Below are 20,626 nucleotides of genomic sequence, written 5' to 3'. Positions count from 1 at the left end.
CCATCTGTCATTCTGGCTACGTGTCCTGCCCATCTCCACTTCAACCTGGCTATCCTCTCGATGACGTCAGTCACCTTTGTTCTTCTCCTGATTTCTTCGTTTCATATGCACTTCACGGAATGTAATTCACACTATGCGTGCCAAGCACCGGCAAGCGACGGGCTTTGCATGCGACGTTCTTTTCGAAACAATCTTTGCAGAGCATGTGTCTTGCCGGTGCCGCTCCGGTTTCTTGCACGTCTAATGAGAATCGGGCTTTAGTCCGCCGTCGATCCAACAAGTTTGAAATCTTCGTAGGTGTAACTGCCACGAGCCGCGAGCCTCGAGCCATCATGTTATTAGGTTTAAAGTTACACTACTTATATTTTCACTAATAGGGCTTTTCATTCACAGTCATTTGTTTCGAGCTTCTGTCATGTGTCACATAATATTAATATATCTACGTCATACGTTATTGATATTGATACAAACCAAAGAAGTATGACGTAGATATATTAATATTATGTGACACATGACAGAAGCTCGAAACAAATGACAATCGATGAAAAGCCCTATTAAGTGTTTCAGTGTTTCCATTTTTTTCTCGTAATTCGAAAAAAATATTTTAAAGTAACCCCTCACCCCACCTCCATGGGGGTCATGTTTGGTTTCATTCGATAGATTTTTCAACAATATTGAACACGTATTTTTCAGTTTTTCGATCTGATGTTCATTTCGCGAAATATTCGCTTTTTTTGTGAAACTTTGTGACCTGCCTATTTCCTTACACCCCGCCCAAATCGTCAGATTTTTGAAATTTTTAAAATATACACTGTTCTTCATGTACTTAACGTACCTTGTCTTAATCTCACAATTTCTAGTTTTTCTAAAGATGGATTTGTTTACGGACTTCCCCTATTAAAGACAGTTTTACATTATGCTATTTTCATGCTAGGCAAGAGCCATGCAAGACAGATCACGCTACTGCGCATGCCCACGCGCTATTTTCATGCAATTCCTGTGCTAGACGAAAAATTAAAACGTGTTCTATTTTTCATGCTATTTTGATGCAAGTCCTGTCAAAATTCATGTTGCCAATATGACAAAATTTATAGTTTAGAAAAAAACTTAACCTTATTGTGTAAGTTTAAATGGTATTTATTGGATGTAATAATTTGTGGTTTATATTTGAATATATTTAATTATGGACTGAAGTTTTTAAGTGAAATATCTAAAGTTAATATTTTGATATATTTCTTCTATTGGCAACAATGAAAGTGGTATCTAAAATTGCACAGAAATAGCTCCGATGTAAAAAGGTTAGGGTAGGCAAGAGATATGCCATGCAAGACGGACTTGCATAGCATGAGACTTGCATAGCCTTGATGTAAAGCTGCTTTAAGAGTCCATATATTATAGGGGTACATTTACAGGGTACAAGGTTTCTCCCCATGAAATTTTCTGACACGCTCGATTAACGCGCAAAATCCCCTCTTGGGCTCTCCTACCATAAAAGACAAGGTTGTAAAATTACTTGGTAAAACCACAAATTATCGAGATCGAAATGAATGATTCATGTAAGATAAATACTGCATAGTATGGATAGGTACCCGATATCTAACGGAAATTATAAAAAAATGCAATTTCTATATTTGATTTATCAGTTATTATATTGCATGATAACAATGATAATGTATCAATACTTGTCCCTTGTTGGTTAACATTAACTTGTACTGGGTTTAAATAAACAAATCCAAATGTTTGATAATAAAAATTGTAAAAATAAAAATTACGCAAAAGTTTTGGAGATTTAATTGAATAATAGGCACGACAGTTACTGTATGACCGTTTTTTGCGTTGGAATAACCGTTCTAAGAAATAATAAGCTATAAACACCAAACGTATTTCAAAAATAAACATTTAAACCTTTGTGAAAACTTTTTACTTATGGTTCGCACAGTATAAATCCCGATGCACGTCATCCGCGTCATGGCAAGTGACGTCACATGATACCATCACAAAATATTTAAGTCATGTGTTCGAATCTCACCAGGGTCAGGAAATTTTTCATTTATTATAAATTAATAAATGAAAATAGTTTCTGTCCTTGTGGGATCGGTACTCACCGGAGGGACCGCAGACGTTCGGATACAATTAGCGTCTCTTTGCAAAGACAATGACGTCGACTTTGCAAAGTAACAAGACACTTACTCAAAACACACACTACACATTACGCCTGAGTTAGTGATAAGTTATACAATTGCGTGGCTAAAGGTTCTAGTTAAACAAGGCCAGAATCAGAGAAAAAAAAATTTAAGTCATGTAGGTCTGTTCGTTCTTAGAACCTCTTAGCCAAGTACACTGAAATTGAAGCCACTAGACATATTTTATAATATACGCGTAGAAATAATATTTGAAGATTTCTATTAATGTGATCTTAAAGAAATACGTAGAAATAAGTGTTTTTATGAAACACATTTGTCCGGATCACACTTTAAGAGGATGGGTACGTATTTTCGGCTGCAATGCTATTCAAATGGGGATTCATTTTTTTCGAATCCTGAGAAAACTAATAAGTATTTTTGAAAAATTTAAACGCAGAATGAAAGATTACGTTATTGGCGAGGGCCGAAAGTCCCTGAGAACTTCTATAATATTTATTTTAATAAGTTACAGGGGTGAACTAAGAGAAAATTTAGTGTGATATTTAATTTAAAATATCTCATTCAAAATAAACTTTTTATTTATTCTAAAGGACTTTCGGCCCTAGGTAATAATATAATCTTTCATTTCCCGTTTAAATTTTTAAAAAATATTGATTAGTTTTTTCAGGATTTGAAAAAAATGAACACAATGTCCGTGGTAATATTCCCAAATTTATCTTTGTCATACAACGCACTCAGTCAAATAGAATATTGTCAGCATACTGTCAGTCAGACAGTGACAATCAGTGACAATTTTAAATATTTGACATGGCATCGGGAATATTTTGAGTTGTTGATTAAATAATATTGATATATAGTGTAGATATATTGATTAATTGATTTAAGACGTGAACTTAATAAAAAGTTATTTATTGTGTATTATTTGTGGAAGATCCAAGCAGAGAATCCATCAGAATAATATATTCTGTGATCCAAGTATTTTGTTGTTAAAGCTGTTCAAAATTGTAAGCGTTCCATAGTTACAATATATTATTAAAAAATCACTTAAACACTTTTCCTCTTTTCTCGATTGAGTATTAGTTTTGTTGTACATATAAATTATTACAATCACTGAATACATAGTTAGTGAAAAAATTATCACATTTATTAACTGAATTAATAATTTTCAAATATAAAAATAACAGATATCCAAGAACATTCAAAAGCCATCTGTTTAAATTATTGATATTTTCAATAAGTAGAATGACATTCTAGTAATGTTTATATATCCATACCAGTATGAATTTTACTACACGTAATTTGCCGTGTAAAGACAGAAAAAGTAGGGATACCCGTAAAATATTTGCGAAATATGTACCGATCGCCTTAACAAACTGTAATCGAACAAAGGTGACATTTTGGCATAATAGGGCTTTTCATCGATTGTCATTTATTTCGAGCTTCTGTCATGTGTCACATAATATTAATATATCTACGTCATACGTCTTTGGTTTGTATCATTGGATATACCAATAACGTGTGACGTAGATATATTAATATTTAGTGACACATGACAGAAGCTCGAAACAAATGACTGTGAATGAAAAGCCCTATTGGTAGATAACCTTTATTTGACAGTTGCGGTGTTGACACATCAGATTTGCTTTTATTATTTACTCTTAAATATGTATATTGTTTTGACACTTCAAATTAGTTTAAGTTTTTTTACTTATTTTACTATATTAAATATTTTAAACACTCACCGGCACAAAATTCCGCCACACAAAATTTTTAATTAAGTTTGACAATTTATAACTTTACTATTTTGTGCTCTGATTTTCAAGATTCTTGCACCAGTTTGTAGGTACATAGTACATGCATAGGTACATGTATTAATCTCCGTCTACCAGGCGGAGTAATGACGTGAATAAATCACAATATATCTTCAAAATACCTTAAATCACGCCCTTGTACACAATACCAATAACAAGGTATTCGGTACTGGTGTTATCTGTATTGTGTACAAGGGCGTAAGTTAAGGTATTTTGAAGAAATATTGTGATTTATTCACGTGATTACTCCGTCTGTTCGGTAGACGGAGATTAGTATCGTTTCGTGTTATTTCGGTAACAAAAATTTTTTGCTTGCATCGCATTATACAGGGGTGAATAGAATCGTTGTATTTTCTCCTAACTTTAAAACATTCTGTGGAAAAAAGGAATGGCTGATTTTGTTTCATAGTCCTGTCATATTATTCCGGAGGCATCACTAAAATTTTGATTTTTGACTTATCCGAATATCTCTTTTCTTGTAAGAGCTGTACCATTTTTTGTAAATATAAACACTGATTGACTCTTAAAATAGAGGTTAGATTGATAAGATTAGAATGGTCTGTATGCAGCCCAGATCTCAATTCTATTAAGCATTTATGGAATGAATTAAAAAAAACTATTCGCCGTCATCCTAGGCCTCCAGAAAATTTGGTACAGTTATGGCCCTGGTAGAGGAATATCTGGCTATTCCCCAGGCAAGGATAACACGCCTTTATTCGATAATAAACAGATTGCGAGCAGTGCTTGCTGCAAGAGACGGACATACCTGTTGAATTATTGTGTTAATTTTAGTGCGTTTGATATTTTTAATTAAATAAACCTTCAAAGCAGTGTTTTTATTTACAACTCTTACATGAAAAGAGATATTCGGATAATTCAAAAAACAAAACCCTATATGGTTATTTATTCTGTGACCTTAGTGATACCTCCAGGATAATACAAAATGAGTATGAAACAAAATCAGCCCTCCAATTTTTCCAAAGAATTTTTTAAAGTTAGGAGAAAAAACAACGCTTCCATTCAGCCCAGTATCATGCCACCTATGCAAAAATTTTTTGTTACCGGAATAATAACAAATGACATCAATACATGTATCTACAAACTGATGCAAGAATCTTGAAAATCGGACTACAAATAATAAAGTTACCTATAGATTGTCAAACTTGATCAAAAATTTTGGGTGGCGGAATTTTGTGGCTGTGCGTGTATATTGTTTTATAGTTTCTTGATTTTATTTATTTGCATTGAAAATTTTTTGCTCAATTAGAAATCCACTGAAATCAATTAATTCGTGGTCATCTGATTGAATACAACCAATAAAACCAACATTATACTGAAAACAGATCCCATGGGCTGTTTTCACTCAATCATGTAGCTATGGATACCTACATTTCGTTTCATTTCGATTTTGACATTTCAAATATTCAATATTTCAAAATGTCACGATTTGGTTGTAATACTGATGAGAATATTAATGAAATTATCGAATCAAATATACCAAAGAATACTGTTTACAGTAAAAAATTTGTATGGAAAGCGTTTATGGACTTTTGCAATGATAGAAAATATGAATTAGATGGAAATCGGACGGTGGAAGAATTGGCGTCGATTTTAAAGGATTGGGCTGTGAACATGAGAAGAAAAGATGGTACAGAGTTTAAAGAAGCTACTGTCAAAACCATGTGGAACCTAACAAGTAAACTTTTACAAGAAAAGTATTATAAGGAAATGAAAGTTATTATTGACCCATTCAAAAGCGTTGTATTTCAACAAGCGCGAGCTTGTTAATGTAACATGTAACATGTCTGGATCTTCATTAAATTTTTCTAATTGTTCCTTTGTTAATTGCACATTTAAATAAATTGTTTCTGCTCTGTATTTTTTTTTCATAACCAGCAAAAAATTTTCTATCCGAATAACCCTCGAACATTGATAAATGCTCAAAAATTTTTTAACAACTTTCTCAAGCTTGTTGCTTACAGGCAACAGACCTCCGCCTACGGCGTCGGTCTGTTTCCAAGCAACAAGCTTTCGAAATCTGTTATAAAATTTTTTCGAACAATTATCAATGTCCTTGGGTTATTACTACTGAAAATTAATTTGTTTGTTGTATGTAGGAATCCACTTCTCCAATAATTGTGCGATATATTTGATTCAGGAATTTCTTGTAATTTGGCAACAATGTCAACTTAGACCTCTGACATAGATGATGACGTGCAACGGTATTTATACTATGCCAAACATAGTTACAATTAATATTGGCTACAACCTTTAAAGAAGGAGGAGAAATTTAATTAGTTGGCAATAGGTTTAGTAAACGGAGTATGGAACTATGACCTAACTACAGACTACAGCTCCCGGAACGAATCATGGCCGGTGATACACACTCTAGTTGTTAGCACATACATCAATGATACTATAAATAACAAGATTACTATAAATAACAAGATAACATATTGCGCATCTCGAAGAGAAGGGAGTCGTGACGTAACTGGAGACCCAAGTTCGTAATGTCCGAATGATTTCCGATTAGTTTGAATTGCTCGCGGTTGTATACTCCAGGCTGTATGGTCAACCCCGTTAAATAAATTATTCCGATTCGATTTTTTTGCACAAACTTATTAAAAAAGAGTTCCTTATAACAAATCCACAGGGTGCCGAGAGGTGCCGCGGTCAGAAAATTTTTTAAACAATTTTTTTAACAAATTAAAAATATTAATTTTTTCAATTCATTCAATATTTTTAGATTTTTCGGGTCATTATAAGCAAAAAAGGTCTCTTGTGATTTTTCTTTATAATTTATTTTTGTCCAGTTATAGGCGATTTAATATTTGAAAAACGCGAAAATAGCCATTTTCAAGGCTACTCAACAACAAGGCTTTTCAACTCAGTTAAAAATTATTACTACGAAAGTTAGAAAGTGACCAAATCAAAGTTTAGAGTTCACCGTACAAGATTCTGAAGAAATGTTTGATATTATTTTATTACTAAGCTGTTATTTTTAAACGCTTTTATTTATTTAGTTCAATAGTTTGCGTCAAATCTTTAGACGTTAATTTGACTGCCTTTTCTTCAATGCAAATGAATGAAAATTTGCAGACATACGCATTCGCGGGAACAATACACGAATAGTCCATGAAAAAAATTTTTTCATGTTTATTAATTGTTTAAATAAAAAAAAAACGATTTTAATGGAAAACGCTTAAATTCTCTTGTTTTTTACAATGTAGAAACTTGAAACTTTTACGGATTGTAGCTAATGATATGAACTATACATAATTTCACTTTTTACGTTAATTTTTAACGTTATGCTTCATTAATAAACAATAAAGTTTCAAATTTTTTGCCGATTCCGACTACTTTTCATGTTAGTACATCATTATGTTTTATACATATTTTAATAAACATGACGATATATTTTAATGTTTGAAAAGTGTAAGACTAAAAAGTAAAAAATAAAAAAATATGAAAAAATTTTTTTTTAAGAAACGCCTTTCTTTATGACTAAAATTAAAAATATTATAAAAAAAATCAACTAAAAGGCAAAAAATAAAAATAAATTAAAAAAATCTAACACATTCGGTAAAGAAAAGCGTGGGGCGAAAATCGTTTATTCGATAAACACGCGCCATGCTTTTCTTTGACGGATGTGTTAGATTTTTTTAATTTACTTTAATTTTTGCCTTTTAGTTGATTTTTTTATAATATTTTTAATTTTAGTCACTCGTAACTAAAGAAAAGCGTTTCTTAAAAATTTTTTTTTCATATTTTTTTATTAATTATTAACAATAAGCGCTAACTGCATATAGGCGGCCGTCAATAGTAGTGAGTGCAAAAGAGATGCACCATTCCGGCCGCGGCCGTCTAATGGTGCAACTCACTTGCACCTTGCATGGTTAACAATTAAAAATAATAGCTCAGTAATAAAATAATGACAAAATTTCTTCAGGATCCTGTAGGGGGGGGGGGGCTTTCAACTTTGATTCAGTCACTTTTTGACTTTCATAATAATAATTTTTAACCGAGTTAAGCCTTGAAAATGGCCATTTTCGCGTTTTACAAATTTTAAATCTAGTGTAACTCAACAACAGTCACTTTTAGAGAAAAATTACAGGAGACCTTTTTGGCTCATAATGACCCAAAGAATCTAAAAAAATTATATGAAGTGAAAAAATTGATTTTTTGAATTTGTTTAAAAAATTGCTTAAACAATTTTTCGACTGCGGCACCTCTCGTCACTCTGTGTATTTGCTATAAGGAACTCTTTTTAAGTGAGTTTGTGCAACAAAATCGGATCCGAATATGTTACCTAACGGGGGCGACGATAAAGCCTTTACTACAATCTAACAATAATAATTCAAATTCCGGTCTCCAGTTACGTCATGCGATGCGCGAACTCGGATGTATTTGCGCTACGGGAAGATCCTATCTTGTTATTTATAGTATCATGCATACATCTAAACTTTATGCAGAGAGGATTTCTCTCACCGGCTATGGTTCGGTCCGGGAGCTTTACATTGGTATATTATTTTGTTTTAGTTAGATCAATCCTACTACATCCTATGGTGCGTATCAAAATATCTAATTTTTGTAAATTCGGCGATCAATCCACTTATCTACGGAGTTACCAATGAGAAGTTTTTAAGAGAATTCAAATCAACCAAAATAGCGAAGATTTTTTGTGGACCATGTATGAGGACAGCAAAATCTGCGAAAAGGACTAAAAGCAGCGAGGAAGCCAATAAAAAATATAAAATTTTCATTATTTTTAAACGAAAATATAAGCCCCAAATTAAGGAAGAACTAGAGGAGCCACCAACACCAATCAAAACCATCAACACTCAGTTATAAATTATATCTATATATTATAAAATGAGCATTTTATTTAATACATTTTTATTCTACAAAATGCCTTTTTTCCATAAAACTTATGCCTTTTTTCCATAAAACTTATAAAACCATAAAACTTTTTGCAACTGCTGTCCAATTTCCAAAGAAATATTTTATTTGACAGAACAATGACAGTTGGCAATGAAATTCACGATTTTAGATTTGTTCCGTGTCAAAATTTCATTTTTAAAACCAGTTTAAATTTATCAACAAGTGTTAACTTTTTATTTTATAAAATAACAAAATGGTACGTTGTCTGATTTGCCTCTTTAGGTTTAGTAAATTGAAAAAATTGTATGAACATTATTTTAAATCTCACAGGAAAGTTGAGATTATTAAGAAATTCATAGAAGAAAATATTTTGCTACCATCGGTACTAAAAAAACACCGCAAAAAGAATGTACACAACATACAGAAGAAGCGTACTAAAAAGTGTTGCCAAAAATTTACAAAATTGAATATTGAAGATTTGCCGACGGAACCTGTGGTACTCAGTGAAAACATACGCATATTTTGCGGGGATGAAGAGATTATACGAATTGGGGATAACAAACATAGCATTAAATTGTCATTTGAAGACGATGGTAATCAAAATAAGGATATATGCTGTCTCACACTGAAAGAAATAGGAAGGTAAGTTGTTTTTCTTTTGTATTTTACTATTATTAACTATTGTCATTTACTTTAGAGATTCTGTTTGAAAATTTTAAATTCCATTTACTCTGATGCAGCTGGATAAAATAGTCTTCCTTAAAATTCCTTTATTGTATCTCTTTACCGATACCACTTTCGCCAACTTCGTCTGTTTTTTTTTCTTTTTTGCGTTCCATGCAGTTTCATTTTAGTATTTTTTTTGATGGTCATTCATTCTTCAACCATTCTCTCTACGTAGATATATTAGATCTAGAAGCTGTTTATCCAAGTTTTGTACATTTTTTTTACCTCTGCAAGAATATATGTACATCATCTATTCTCTTAGAATTGTGTCGAAACTTTACCCATAGTCTGGGCTGATTATCGGAGAATAGACCATTTTTGGGAAAAGTTATTTACCAGCAATTTTATTGCTGGAATCGAATTATAAGATCCTATATATTAATAATATAGGTATGCAAAGTCCTCATATAGTGTGCTACTTTTTCTATAAATAAAATGGCGCCCGAAAATCGTGTTTTTTTCAATTATTGCTCTATAACTCCGAAGATTTTAATTTTACAACAAAAACTCCCAAATAAAAATTCACCGTGATTAAATTCTGCACAGAGACGTGGTTTTCCCGATCTGCTCCGATGAAAATTTTCCTCGGAAAATGCGGGTTTTCCCAACAAAATCTTTAATTTTCAAATAAAGTTTTAGATAAGTAATTATCTACCAATATTTAAATAATTTGGTGACTTAAAAGCCTTCTTGGTTTAGACTATAGTTCCAGAAGCTGATGCAAATTAAACGAATATTTTAGCAACAATTCAATTGTTAATTACTAATTTACGGTCGCAATAATAACTAAAATACTTAATTATGATTCACTGATCAAACTTTGAAATCTTATAAACATGAGATGCTTTTTTAACATTTTGTCGACAAAATATAAATTTTTTATTTTTTTGCATAATCTTTAAATGTTTAAAAAAATAGTTATAAACAAATTAACGTTTCTCAGAAAGTTTTTATTATATTGTAATTTTAAAAAATAGCTAAAATGCGCATTTCAAATATCTTGAAAATGAATGCTTTAAACCTTTTGTGCAACCATTTACAAAAAAGTTATGAAACAGCAAAATAAACATACGATTACTACGGTGTTTATATATTTTTTTAATTCTTTCAAAGCGTAGAAGTGAGTATAATGTACAAGCTAATTATTTACAAAAAAATATCGATTATCAATTTAATGGTTATATTTTAATTAAAGATTATAAATATATTTTTTTGTAATTTACACGCGCGAAAGTAGAATAATACAGCACTGTAGCTGAAATTTTCACTCGGAGCGACGACCGGCCGCGCGAGACGTACACTTTTATAAATAATATATGCTGCGTGTCAGTCGTTTCGAGTGAACATTTTAGCTCCGACTCTGTATCAGGCCTACTTTTGCGCTAAAAATTACAAAAAAAAGTATTTTTAATCTTTGATTAAAATATAACCATTGCACTAATTTTTGACATTCTTTGTGAGTAATTAGATTGTACCATAGACTCACCTTTAAGCTTTGAAACAATTAAAACAAATTATAAACAACGGATATTTCGTATATTTACTTTGCTGTTTCATAACTTTTTTGCAAATGGTTGGAAAACATTTTTAAAGCATTCATTTTCAAGACCTATGAAATACGCATTTTAAGTATTTTATAAAATTAGAATATAATAAACAATTTCTGAGAAATGTTAATTTTTTTATAACAATTTTTTAAACATTGAAAGATTATGCAAAAAATGAAAAATTTATATTTTGTCGACAAAATATTAAATAGGCATCACACCTTTATAATCTTTCTAAGTTTGATCAATGTCTCATGATTATTTTGGTTGTTATTGCGACTGTAAATTTTTAATTAACAATTGAACTGTTGCTAAAATATTCGTTTCATTTTCACCGGCTTCTAAATTTATAATCAATACCAAGAAAGCTTTTATTTCACCAAGCTATATAATTATTGATAAATAATTATTGGCCTAAAAAGTTTATTTGAAAATTCGAGATTTTGTTGGGAAAACCCACATTTTCCGAGGAAAATTTTCGTCGGAGCAAATCGGAAAAAACATGCTTCTATGTAGAATTAAATTGGGGTGAATTTTTATTTGAGTGTTTTTGGTAAAAAGTTAAAATCTTCGGAGTTATAGAGCAATAATTGAAAAAATACGATTTGTCGGCGCCATTTTGTTTATAAAAAAAGTAGCACACTATCTACGGACTTTGCATACCTATATTAATAATATATAGGATCTTATAATTCGATTCCAGCAATAAAATTGCTGGTAAATAACCTTTCTTTGTACTTTACTAATTAGACCAGCGTATTATAACTATTTTTTTTCAAAATTTAAAGATTATGCAAAAAAAAAGAAACATTTATATTTTGTCGATAAAATATTAAATAAGCATCTCATCTTTATAATCTTTATAAGTTTGATCAATGTATCATGAGTATTTTGGTTATTATTGCGATCGTAAATTGTTTATTAACAATTGAATTGTTGCTAAAATATTCGTTTAATTTTCACCGGCTTCTGGAATTACAATCTATACCAAGAAAGCTTTGATGTCACTAAGTTATTTAATTATTGATTAATAATTACTTACCTAAAACTTTATTTGAAAATTTGTTAGGAAAACCCGCATTTTCCGAGGAAAATTTTCGTCGGAGCAAATCGTGAAAAACATATCTCTATGCATAATTTAATTGCGGTGAATTTTTGTTTGGGCGTTTTTGTTGTTAAGTTAAAATCTTCGGAGTTATACAGAAATAATTGAAAAAATACGATTTGTCGGCGCCATTTTGTTTATAAAAAAAGTGGCATACTATCTGCGGACTTTGCATAACTATATTATTAATATATAGGATCTTATAATTCGATTCCAGCAATAAAATTGCTGGTAAATAACTTTGCCATGAATTTTGCTAATTAGCCCAGAGTACTACTCAAAATAATTATTTGACATTTATTTAATAGTCCAAGAAACGAAGCCTAAAATAGGACAAAACCTCGTAATTTTTACAGAATGGATTAATTTAATTAAAAATTTGGGATTCAGTTCACTTTACCCTCTATTTAATAATCTATGTTGTGCCGACGGGCGCTTATTTTATTTTTTAAAGGTGAAAACTACCCCTTGTTGCCAGAATATATAAAAAAGCTTAAAAAGAGTGAAATTTGTTCACATAAATTAAGAGCGTAGGCGCAAAATTTAAGGCCAATGCTTTTTAAATGCATTAATTTTTTTCGAATCCTCAGAAAATTAATAAGTATTTTTGAAATATTTTTAACACAGAATTATAGATTACATTATTACAGAGAGCCGAAAGTTCCTGAAAACTTCTGTAATATTTATTTTAATAAGTTACAGGGGTGAAAATATAGAGAAAATTTAGTGTGAGTTCTAATTTCAAATATCTCATTCAAAACAAACTTTTTGTTTATTCTAAGGGACTTTCGGCCCTCGATAATAATGTTTAAATTTTTCAAAAATATTTATTAGTCAAGTATATTCAAATGGGAAATAAGCCACAATTTTACCTAAAAATGATTTTATTAACGTTTCGACGCCCAAGTCGGGTGTCGTTGTCAAAATACAAAATAATAATGGTATTATTTTGTATTTTGACAACGACACCCGACTTGGGCGTCGAAACGTTAATAAAATCATTTTTAGGTAAAATTGTGGCTTATTTCCCATTTGAATATACTTGATTATAAAAATGCCACAAGAAAATAGCTTCAGAACAACATATTTATTAGTTTTTTCAGGTTTCGAAAAAAAAAAATGAATGCATTTAAAAAGCAATGTCCCGAAATTATGCGCCTACGTCCTTAAGAGCAGAAATATGAAGTTTTGTATAAAAACCAACTCCCGGAACTTCTGCACTTATCCATTCTCATTCAAATGCATTCTAGGCATCTTGGACGCGTTTAATAACTTTTTATTATATTTTTCAATACGCGCAAAATTTTGAGAAGCATTTGACATGTAGTAAATCCATACGACACTGCGATTTTACAGTAGGCATTACAATTTAAAAATGAAGGTGTAAAGTATTCAGTGACCGCAGCTGTACATTATCATTATGCCTTTTCTAAGTCTATAAAGGCGATGTGCGTTTCTTCTCATAGCAAATGTTGCTTTTCTACGACTTATTGTTGTATAATAAGAAGATTATCAACACAGAACCCCCAGAATCTAAAACCATTTTGGTCTTCACAAATTGGTTCTTTATTATCTTGTAAAAGAGTCTACTAAAAGTCCCACAATCCTCTGTAGTTCGCAGGCCTTCTTTTTTTATTTCTTATATAAGTTTCCTTAAATGTTCTCTGGTCACCTCAGTATTTTACCATTTTCGTTACTATGTCGCTTGCTCCTAGAGCCCTATCAGTTTTCATAACAAAGTACAGCTGCCCAAAGTTCTGTCGATATTTTCCACTTAACATAATGTTCTAATTACCTATTCTTTGATTCTAACCTATCTATCATACATAATAATATTATACATAAATGTACCTACATACGTACCTATTCTTTGATTCTAATCTATCTATGTAATCAGCCTTAAACGCCCATTCCTGGGCATACGCCTTCTCTGTTAATCTCCATTATGGTCACTATTCTGAGCGATCTCAGGCAACCAAACGACGTTTTTATAACGTAGATAACACGTCATAAAAATGACCAATTGACGTGTTTTCTGACGTAGTACTGATGTTGAATATCACGTGTATTTGTCTCATCGATTTGACGTCATAATTGTGACGATTTTAAAACGTCATCGTACCTACGTTTTTTTTACGTCGAGATTGTGACGATTTTCAAACGTCAAAAAGATGACGGCTTGTACACGTCGCCGTCGGTAAAATCACATCTTTAATACTTTCAAAAAGTGACCTCTTTCAGATGTTTCAAAATAATATAAAAAATAGGTAACATGAAAATGTAGGCTAAAAATTAATTTAATTAAACTCGATAACACATAATTAGTTCATTAACAGAAAATATATCTCAAAAACAAAGAAACATAACCTCAAACAGTTGACAAGAAGAATTACTGCATTAAACTAACTCACAGCAAAAACGAATAAAAATTTCTTAGGTAATTAACACGTTTCTTCAACTAAATATCTAAATGAAAAGTCTTATTTTATCACACAAGACACAAACCACGTAAACAATAAATGAGAAATTTCTTATGAACAACGTTATAAACGAAATTGTTTGGAGCCAATACAAACAAGCTTTAATCTCCTTCCAATTTTGTGACGTCAGACTGAGGCTGTCTGACATGAAAACGTTTTTTAACGTCATTAATTCTTACGTATTTAAAATAACCTACAAAAGACGTCTATAATGACGTAATGTTCAAACACGTGTATATATTCAACCATAACTGACGTTTCCTCGACGTTATATGACGTCACTTGGTTGCCTGGCTGCATCCAGTCATTTCATGCCGTTCTCTTAAAGTCGTTCGTCCATCTCATCTGTGTTTTTCCTTTTTTTCTTTTCTGTTCCCATGGTCGCCAGTGTAGAATCCGCTTATTCCATCTTTCATCTTTTTGCCGCAGATTGTGGCCGGCGAAGTTCCATTTAAGTTTTGCAACCTGTTTTGATACGTCGTTCACCTTTGTTTTATTCTCTGATCCATGAGTTTCTTGTCAAAGACAGGAAAAGAAACTCATTGATTCTTTGATTATAGTTAGCAATTATTTCGGTAATTAATGTTTGTCTTTACGTCAATTTTTAGTCTGAACGAAGCCAAACTTCCGAGGGCGTTGAAAAGAAAAAATAAAAAGGAAAATGCTTGCAAGAAGAAAATTAAAAGGAAAAAAGTATCCAAAAAGAAGAAACAAAACATCGAAATCAACATAACAAAAGTTAAAGAACCTTCATTGCCCAGTAAACCAATTGCTGCATTTGAAGCAAACTGTTTCGATTCGAGACAGTACCCAAAAAGCGAGTTAAGACTTCTGACGTCAGATACAGAGTCCTGTTCAGACACGAGCAAGAACTCCTTCGTACCACCCGAGGACACCAAACTCTTTTGCTTGAAATGCGGAAGTGGCTATAAAACCCAACAAGAGTTGTCGGAGCACATGTACATACACGAACCATTTTGTAGGTTATGCAATACTTGGTTTCCAGATGAGTTCACGTTCAAGCAGCATATGCAACTGCACAAAATAAGAATTTTCGCTTGCCACGTATGCAGCGCTGAATTTCCATTCAAAGAACTGTTATTTAAGCATTTCGAATGTCACATGGAAGACAGGCTTTATGAGGACGTTATAGATATGGAAGAAGATTATAAAACGTTACAGTACAGTTTTGTAAATACCAACTATAACACGAGTATTAATAGTATTTTGTGCTATCTTAAAGATAGGCCTGATTTTTATTATTGCAACTACAAAATTATGAAAACGATCTGTGATTTTTGTTACAAAGAAGTTTCGGTCAACGAGTATGAACAACACTTACAGATTTTTCATAGCTATTAGAATATTAAGGGTTGTTTAAGGCTGGCTGGGGAGGTTTGAGACAAATAATTTAATTTTTCATGTTATTGCATTTATGAAAATTCATAAACTGTTTTATGATCTTGACAATCTTTTTTAATATTTATCGACAATTCCTCTGTGATGTAGAGTAAAACAAACATGAGGAACCATTGAAATACGTATAAGATATTTATTATTGATATACAGGGTGTTTGGTAAAGAATGGGTCATAGCTTCCTAGATTCCTGAGGTTAAAATAGGTCGATTTAAGCTAACTTACCTTAGTACAAAAGTTGATAATAACCGAAATACAGGGTGTCAAAGTTAATCTTTTATTTTATTTATTTTTGAATATTTCCTGACAGGCATGGGAAAATAACACGAAATTTGGTAAGTGATGCTGGTATTGTACACCCTACTAAATTCTGTTAAACAAACGTTTCTGGCTACTACCAGAGGCGTACGACGGGGGAACGTGTATGGTTGACCCTTCCCAAATTCTACGCCACTGGCAGAATTTCTATTTTAGTGCAATTTTTTGATTCTTCAATACTTTCTATGTAAATAACATACCCTTCATTCGTAACGATAAAGCCATTAGTTTTCGAGATATTTGAAGCTAAAAACGAAGGAGCATAATACTTTAATCAAAATAAGTGTGCCTTTTCATTTTTAACTTCAAATATCTCGAAAACTAATGACTTTATCGTTACGAATGAAGAGTATATTATTTACGTAGAAAGTTTTCGAAAATCTAAAAATTATGCTAAAATAGCAGTTTCATCATTGGCGTAGAATTTGGGAAGGGTCAACCATTCACTTCCCCCTGTCGTATGCCTCTGGTATTAACCAGAAACGATTATTTAACACAATTTAGTACGGTATACAGTATATATGTCAAATAGTTTTATAGTACCGGGCACACATAGTTATTAAAGTTTTAAATAAAGAATAAATTATTAAAAAAAAAGAATACTTTAAAATAATTTGACATATCCGTATCATACTTGGCAGCCGGTATAGGCACTGTACACCCTAATAAATTATGTTAAATAATCGTTTCTGGCTACTACCAGAGGCGTACGACAGGGGGAAGTGAATGGTTGACCCTTCCCAAATTCTACGCCACTGATGAAGCTGCTATTTTAGCATAATTTTTAGATTCTCCAATACTTTCTATGCAAATAATATAATCGTCATTCGCAAAGATAAAGTCATTAGTTTTCGAGATATTTGAAGTAAAAAATGAAAAGGCACACTTATTTTGATTAATGTATTATGCTCCTTCGTTTTTACCTTCAAATATCTCGAAAACGAGTATGAATGAAGAGTATGTCATTTACATAGAAAGTATTGGAAAATCAAAAAATTGCACTTAGCAATTCCGCCAGTGGCGTAGAATTTGGGAAGGGTCAACCATTCACATTCCCCCGTCGTACGCCTCTGGTAGTAGCCAGAAACGTTTGTTTAACATAATTTTGTAGGGTGTACAGTGGCAGCATCACTTACCAAATTTCGTGTTGTTGTCCCATGCCTGTCAGGAAATATTCAAAAATAAATAAAATAAAAGTTTAACTTTGACACCCTGTATTTAGGTTATTATCAACTTTCGTACTAAGGTAAGTTAGTTTAAATCGACCTATTTTAATCTCAGGAATCTAACGTTAAGCTATGGCCCATTCTTTACTAAACACCCTTTACATAGTTCTGTTTTTATACCAACAGTTTTTGGCGCTACTATTTTCAAAATTATATCTCTTAATTGATGTTGCTGGTTGCATACCGCTGGCCGGTATGTTACCGAACTATTCAACCAGTTTTAAAAAACACGTTTAGTTGAATAATTTACACAATTTGAGGAATAGGTGAGTTGGGAATCCCCACGAGGTAATTTAGTCCAATCAAATAAAATTTTAATTATTGTAAAGTGGGACTTTTGCCAAATCAAAGTTAGTCACGGTATTCTATATACATTATGATTTTATTATGGTCAGGGCCGCGTTTAGGTCAATTGACGCCCTAGGCAATTCTTTAGTAGCCGCCCTTCAAGCATGTACCATTTTTGCCAAAATAAAATTGCAAGCAGATTTTTTTATTTAAATAAGAATACATAAAAATTGGCATTCGAGTTCGATCACATCAGATTTCTTTCTTGATTTTTCTTTGGAAAAATCATCTATAATGTCATCATAATTTATCGCCTTTGTTACGTCACTTTCTATGGACAAAATCGAAAAATTGTTAAAACGTTCTTGCGTCATACTTGATCGGAAATTATCTACATGACTATTTTAAATTCTTGACATTTTCGAAAATTACCTTTCAGCGGACACGTTGGTTGGCAACTGGGAGGCACAAATAAATGCGCAAAGCAATATCAAAATTAGGGAAAATATCTTTCAATCCACTCTTCTTTAAATATTTAGATATGTCAATTATTGGTGATTGGTGATTTTATTGTGGTATCCAAATGAACCTTTAAGTGAATTCATTCTTGTATGAATGATGTAGGTATCTATTAGTGCAGTCAGTAAGGGTATTTGGCTCCGACTTCCATCCTACTGCATCAATTTACTTGATATTTTCACTGTAAGTAGGGAATAGCTCAAGAAACAAAGTCTACGCTATATCCTATGACGCTTTTAACTTAGGGGTGGTTCCCACCCGTTGTCGGAGGTGGAATTTTTTTATCAAACTAATAGCGGAAGTGGCATGAGAACCTAATTCTAAGCAATAACTGCCATTAAAAATTTGCCATTTTCATTGAAAAATGACACTTTTCGGAGACTGCTTTTTTGGGAATACCATAAAAATTGTGCATCTAATGAAAAAAACTATATAATAAAACATTTTTGTAGTTTATGAAAAATCAGAGAAATTCATTTTTTCATAAATCTTCTAGTTTTAATAATAAAAGAGATGATGGTAGGTGAAAAAAAATTTTTTTGGTGCATGCTCAAATCGGTGTATTCAACTTAAAATAACAGAGAAATTGTCGATTTTATAGGGGTATAATGCTACGAATCCCTTTTGTAGTGCTTGAAAAGACCTTTAAAACGAGAACTGTTAAATAAATGTCGGTTACATTCAAACTAAGCGAGATATGGTGAAAAAAACTAATGACTAATGTATTTTAAGGAAAAATGAGAAGTATATTTAACCCCTCATCCACCAGAATTTAAATGCATCGTTTTTCTTCTAGAATACCTTCTACTATAGTGTTATTTCTATATTCAAAAAGTTGGACGGGTTTAAAATAAATGGTTTTTGAAAAGAATAAGATCAAAATATTTTGGGTATTTTTAAATTTTCTTAAAAATCTTCTTTTTCTCCATGTAATTCGAAAGTGATAAGAGATACGTAAAAAAATACCTTTCAAAAATGTAGGTTTTCTTTTAGATAACAATTTTATTTTTCTTTCATTACTGTATCTCATTATCATTTTCGAGTTACATAGAGAAAAATGAAGATTTAAAAAAAAATTAAAAATGCTGTCTATAATTTGATCCTATTTTCTTTTCAGAATCCATACATTTTAAACCCGTCCAACTTGTTGAACATAGAAATAACACTATAGTAAAAGGTATTGTAGAAGCAAAACGATGCATTTAAATCTGGTGGATGAGGGGTTAAAATATACATACTTCGCATTTTATCTTAAAATAAATTAGTCATCCTTTATTGTTGCACCATATCTCCCATTAGTTTGAATGTAATCGAAATTTAACAGTGCGGTCGTTTTTTCAGGCAGTAATTACAAAAGATATTGATAATATTATACCCTTAGAATCGACCATTTCTCTGTTATTAAGTTGAACACACCCATTTGAGCAGGCACAAAAAAAATTCATTTCACCTACCATACCTCTTTTTATGTTATCACTAGAAGACTTATGAAGGAACGAATCTCTTTGATTTTTCATAAGCTACAAAATGTTTTATATAGTTTTTTCGTTAGATGCATAATTTTTAAGTATTCGTAAAAAAACCGTCCGAAAAGGCGACATTTTTCAATGAAAATGGCAAATTTTCAACCACAAATAACCCAAAAGGATTCAGTTTAAAAAAAAATTATAGATCAGTACGCCCGCCGCCTTTGCTGTGCTGCCGACGACGGCCCAATAATCCCTAAATTTACGACTTCTGTTCTTTTTGAATGAATAGTGTTAAGAAAATGCAATTTGTTTTCTAGAAATGAATGCCCACTTATATTCAATTGATGGATGTACGATGTACTTAAATGTTATTCGATTTTAATTTTTATATACAAATATTTGTTGTACAGTATTTTTGCCGCCCTCTCATAATTCGCCGCCCTAGGCAACTGCCTATATTGCCTAATGGATAAAGCAGCCCTGATTATGGTCTAAGCTCATGTCAAACCTATCCAGTCTGCCTTAGTTGATAATTTAGAGAAAGACTTTATTTATTATTTGTGAGAGTTCCTATTTTATTTTATATTTTTATTATCTTTAATAATGAGACTTTTTTTATCTTTTTGATCAGTTAGTATACTTTAAACTGTCTTAACGTTAAAATTTAGTAAATCTTTATATAACACTGTTTGATA

At 31.6% G+C, this 20,626-nt stretch overlaps 3 protein-coding genes across 3 annotated transcripts in view; 2 read left to right on the top strand and 1 right to left on the bottom strand.

Annotated features, from left to right (window-relative positions):
* LOC114326261 (structural maintenance of chromosomes protein 5) overlaps positions 1-4,206 on the bottom strand; it is a 40,805-nt gene extending 36,599 nt beyond the window's left edge. Inside the window, exon 1 of the mRNA XM_050646162.1 lies at positions 3,887-4,206. The gene's annotated coding sequence lies outside the window, so the exon portion shown is untranslated. The remainder of the gene's footprint in view (positions 1-3,886) is intronic.
* LOC114326293 (melatonin receptor type 1A) overlaps positions 1-8,864 on the top strand; it is an 84,908-nt gene extending 76,044 nt beyond the window's left edge. Inside the window, exon 7 of the mRNA XM_050646164.1 lies at positions 8,495-8,864. Coding sequence (XP_050502121.1) covers positions 8,495-8,806 — 312 coding nt within the window. The 3' untranslated portion in view covers positions 8,807-8,864. The remainder of the gene's footprint in view (positions 1-8,494) is intronic.
* Positions 8,865-9,026: 162 nt separating this feature from the next.
* On the top strand, positions 9,027-16,349 carry LOC114326251 (uncharacterized). The gene is made up of 2 exons (XM_028274565.2): positions 9,027-9,478; positions 15,303-16,349. Exons 1-2 carry the CDS (start codon positions 9,090-9,092, stop codon positions 16,054-16,056), a joined length of 1,143 nt encoding a protein of 380 aa, XP_028130366.1. The 5' UTR covers positions 9,027-9,089; the 3' UTR covers positions 16,057-16,349.
* Positions 16,350-20,626: the final 4,277 nt, after the last annotated feature.

Source organism: Diabrotica virgifera, chromosome 3 (genome assembly GCF_917563875.1).
Source record: "Diabrotica virgifera virgifera chromosome 3, PGI_DIABVI_V3a".
NCBI classification, from domain to species: Eukaryota; Metazoa; Arthropoda; class Insecta; order Coleoptera; family Chrysomelidae; genus Diabrotica; species Diabrotica virgifera.
The sequence above is the reverse complement of the archived record's forward strand: the minus strand, read 5'-3'. Positions and strand labels throughout refer to the sequence as shown.

Bases quoted from the DNA above. Each gene is read 5' to 3' on its own strand.
- LOC114326251 (XM_028274565.2), top strand. From the start codon at position 9,090: ATGGTACGTTGTCTGATTTGCCTCTTTAGGTTTAGTAAATTGAAAAAA. The intron at 9,479-15,302 runs GTAAGTTGTTTT...GTCAATTTTTAG, and splicing joins ACACTGAAAGAAATAGGAAG to TCTGAACGAAGCCAAACTTC.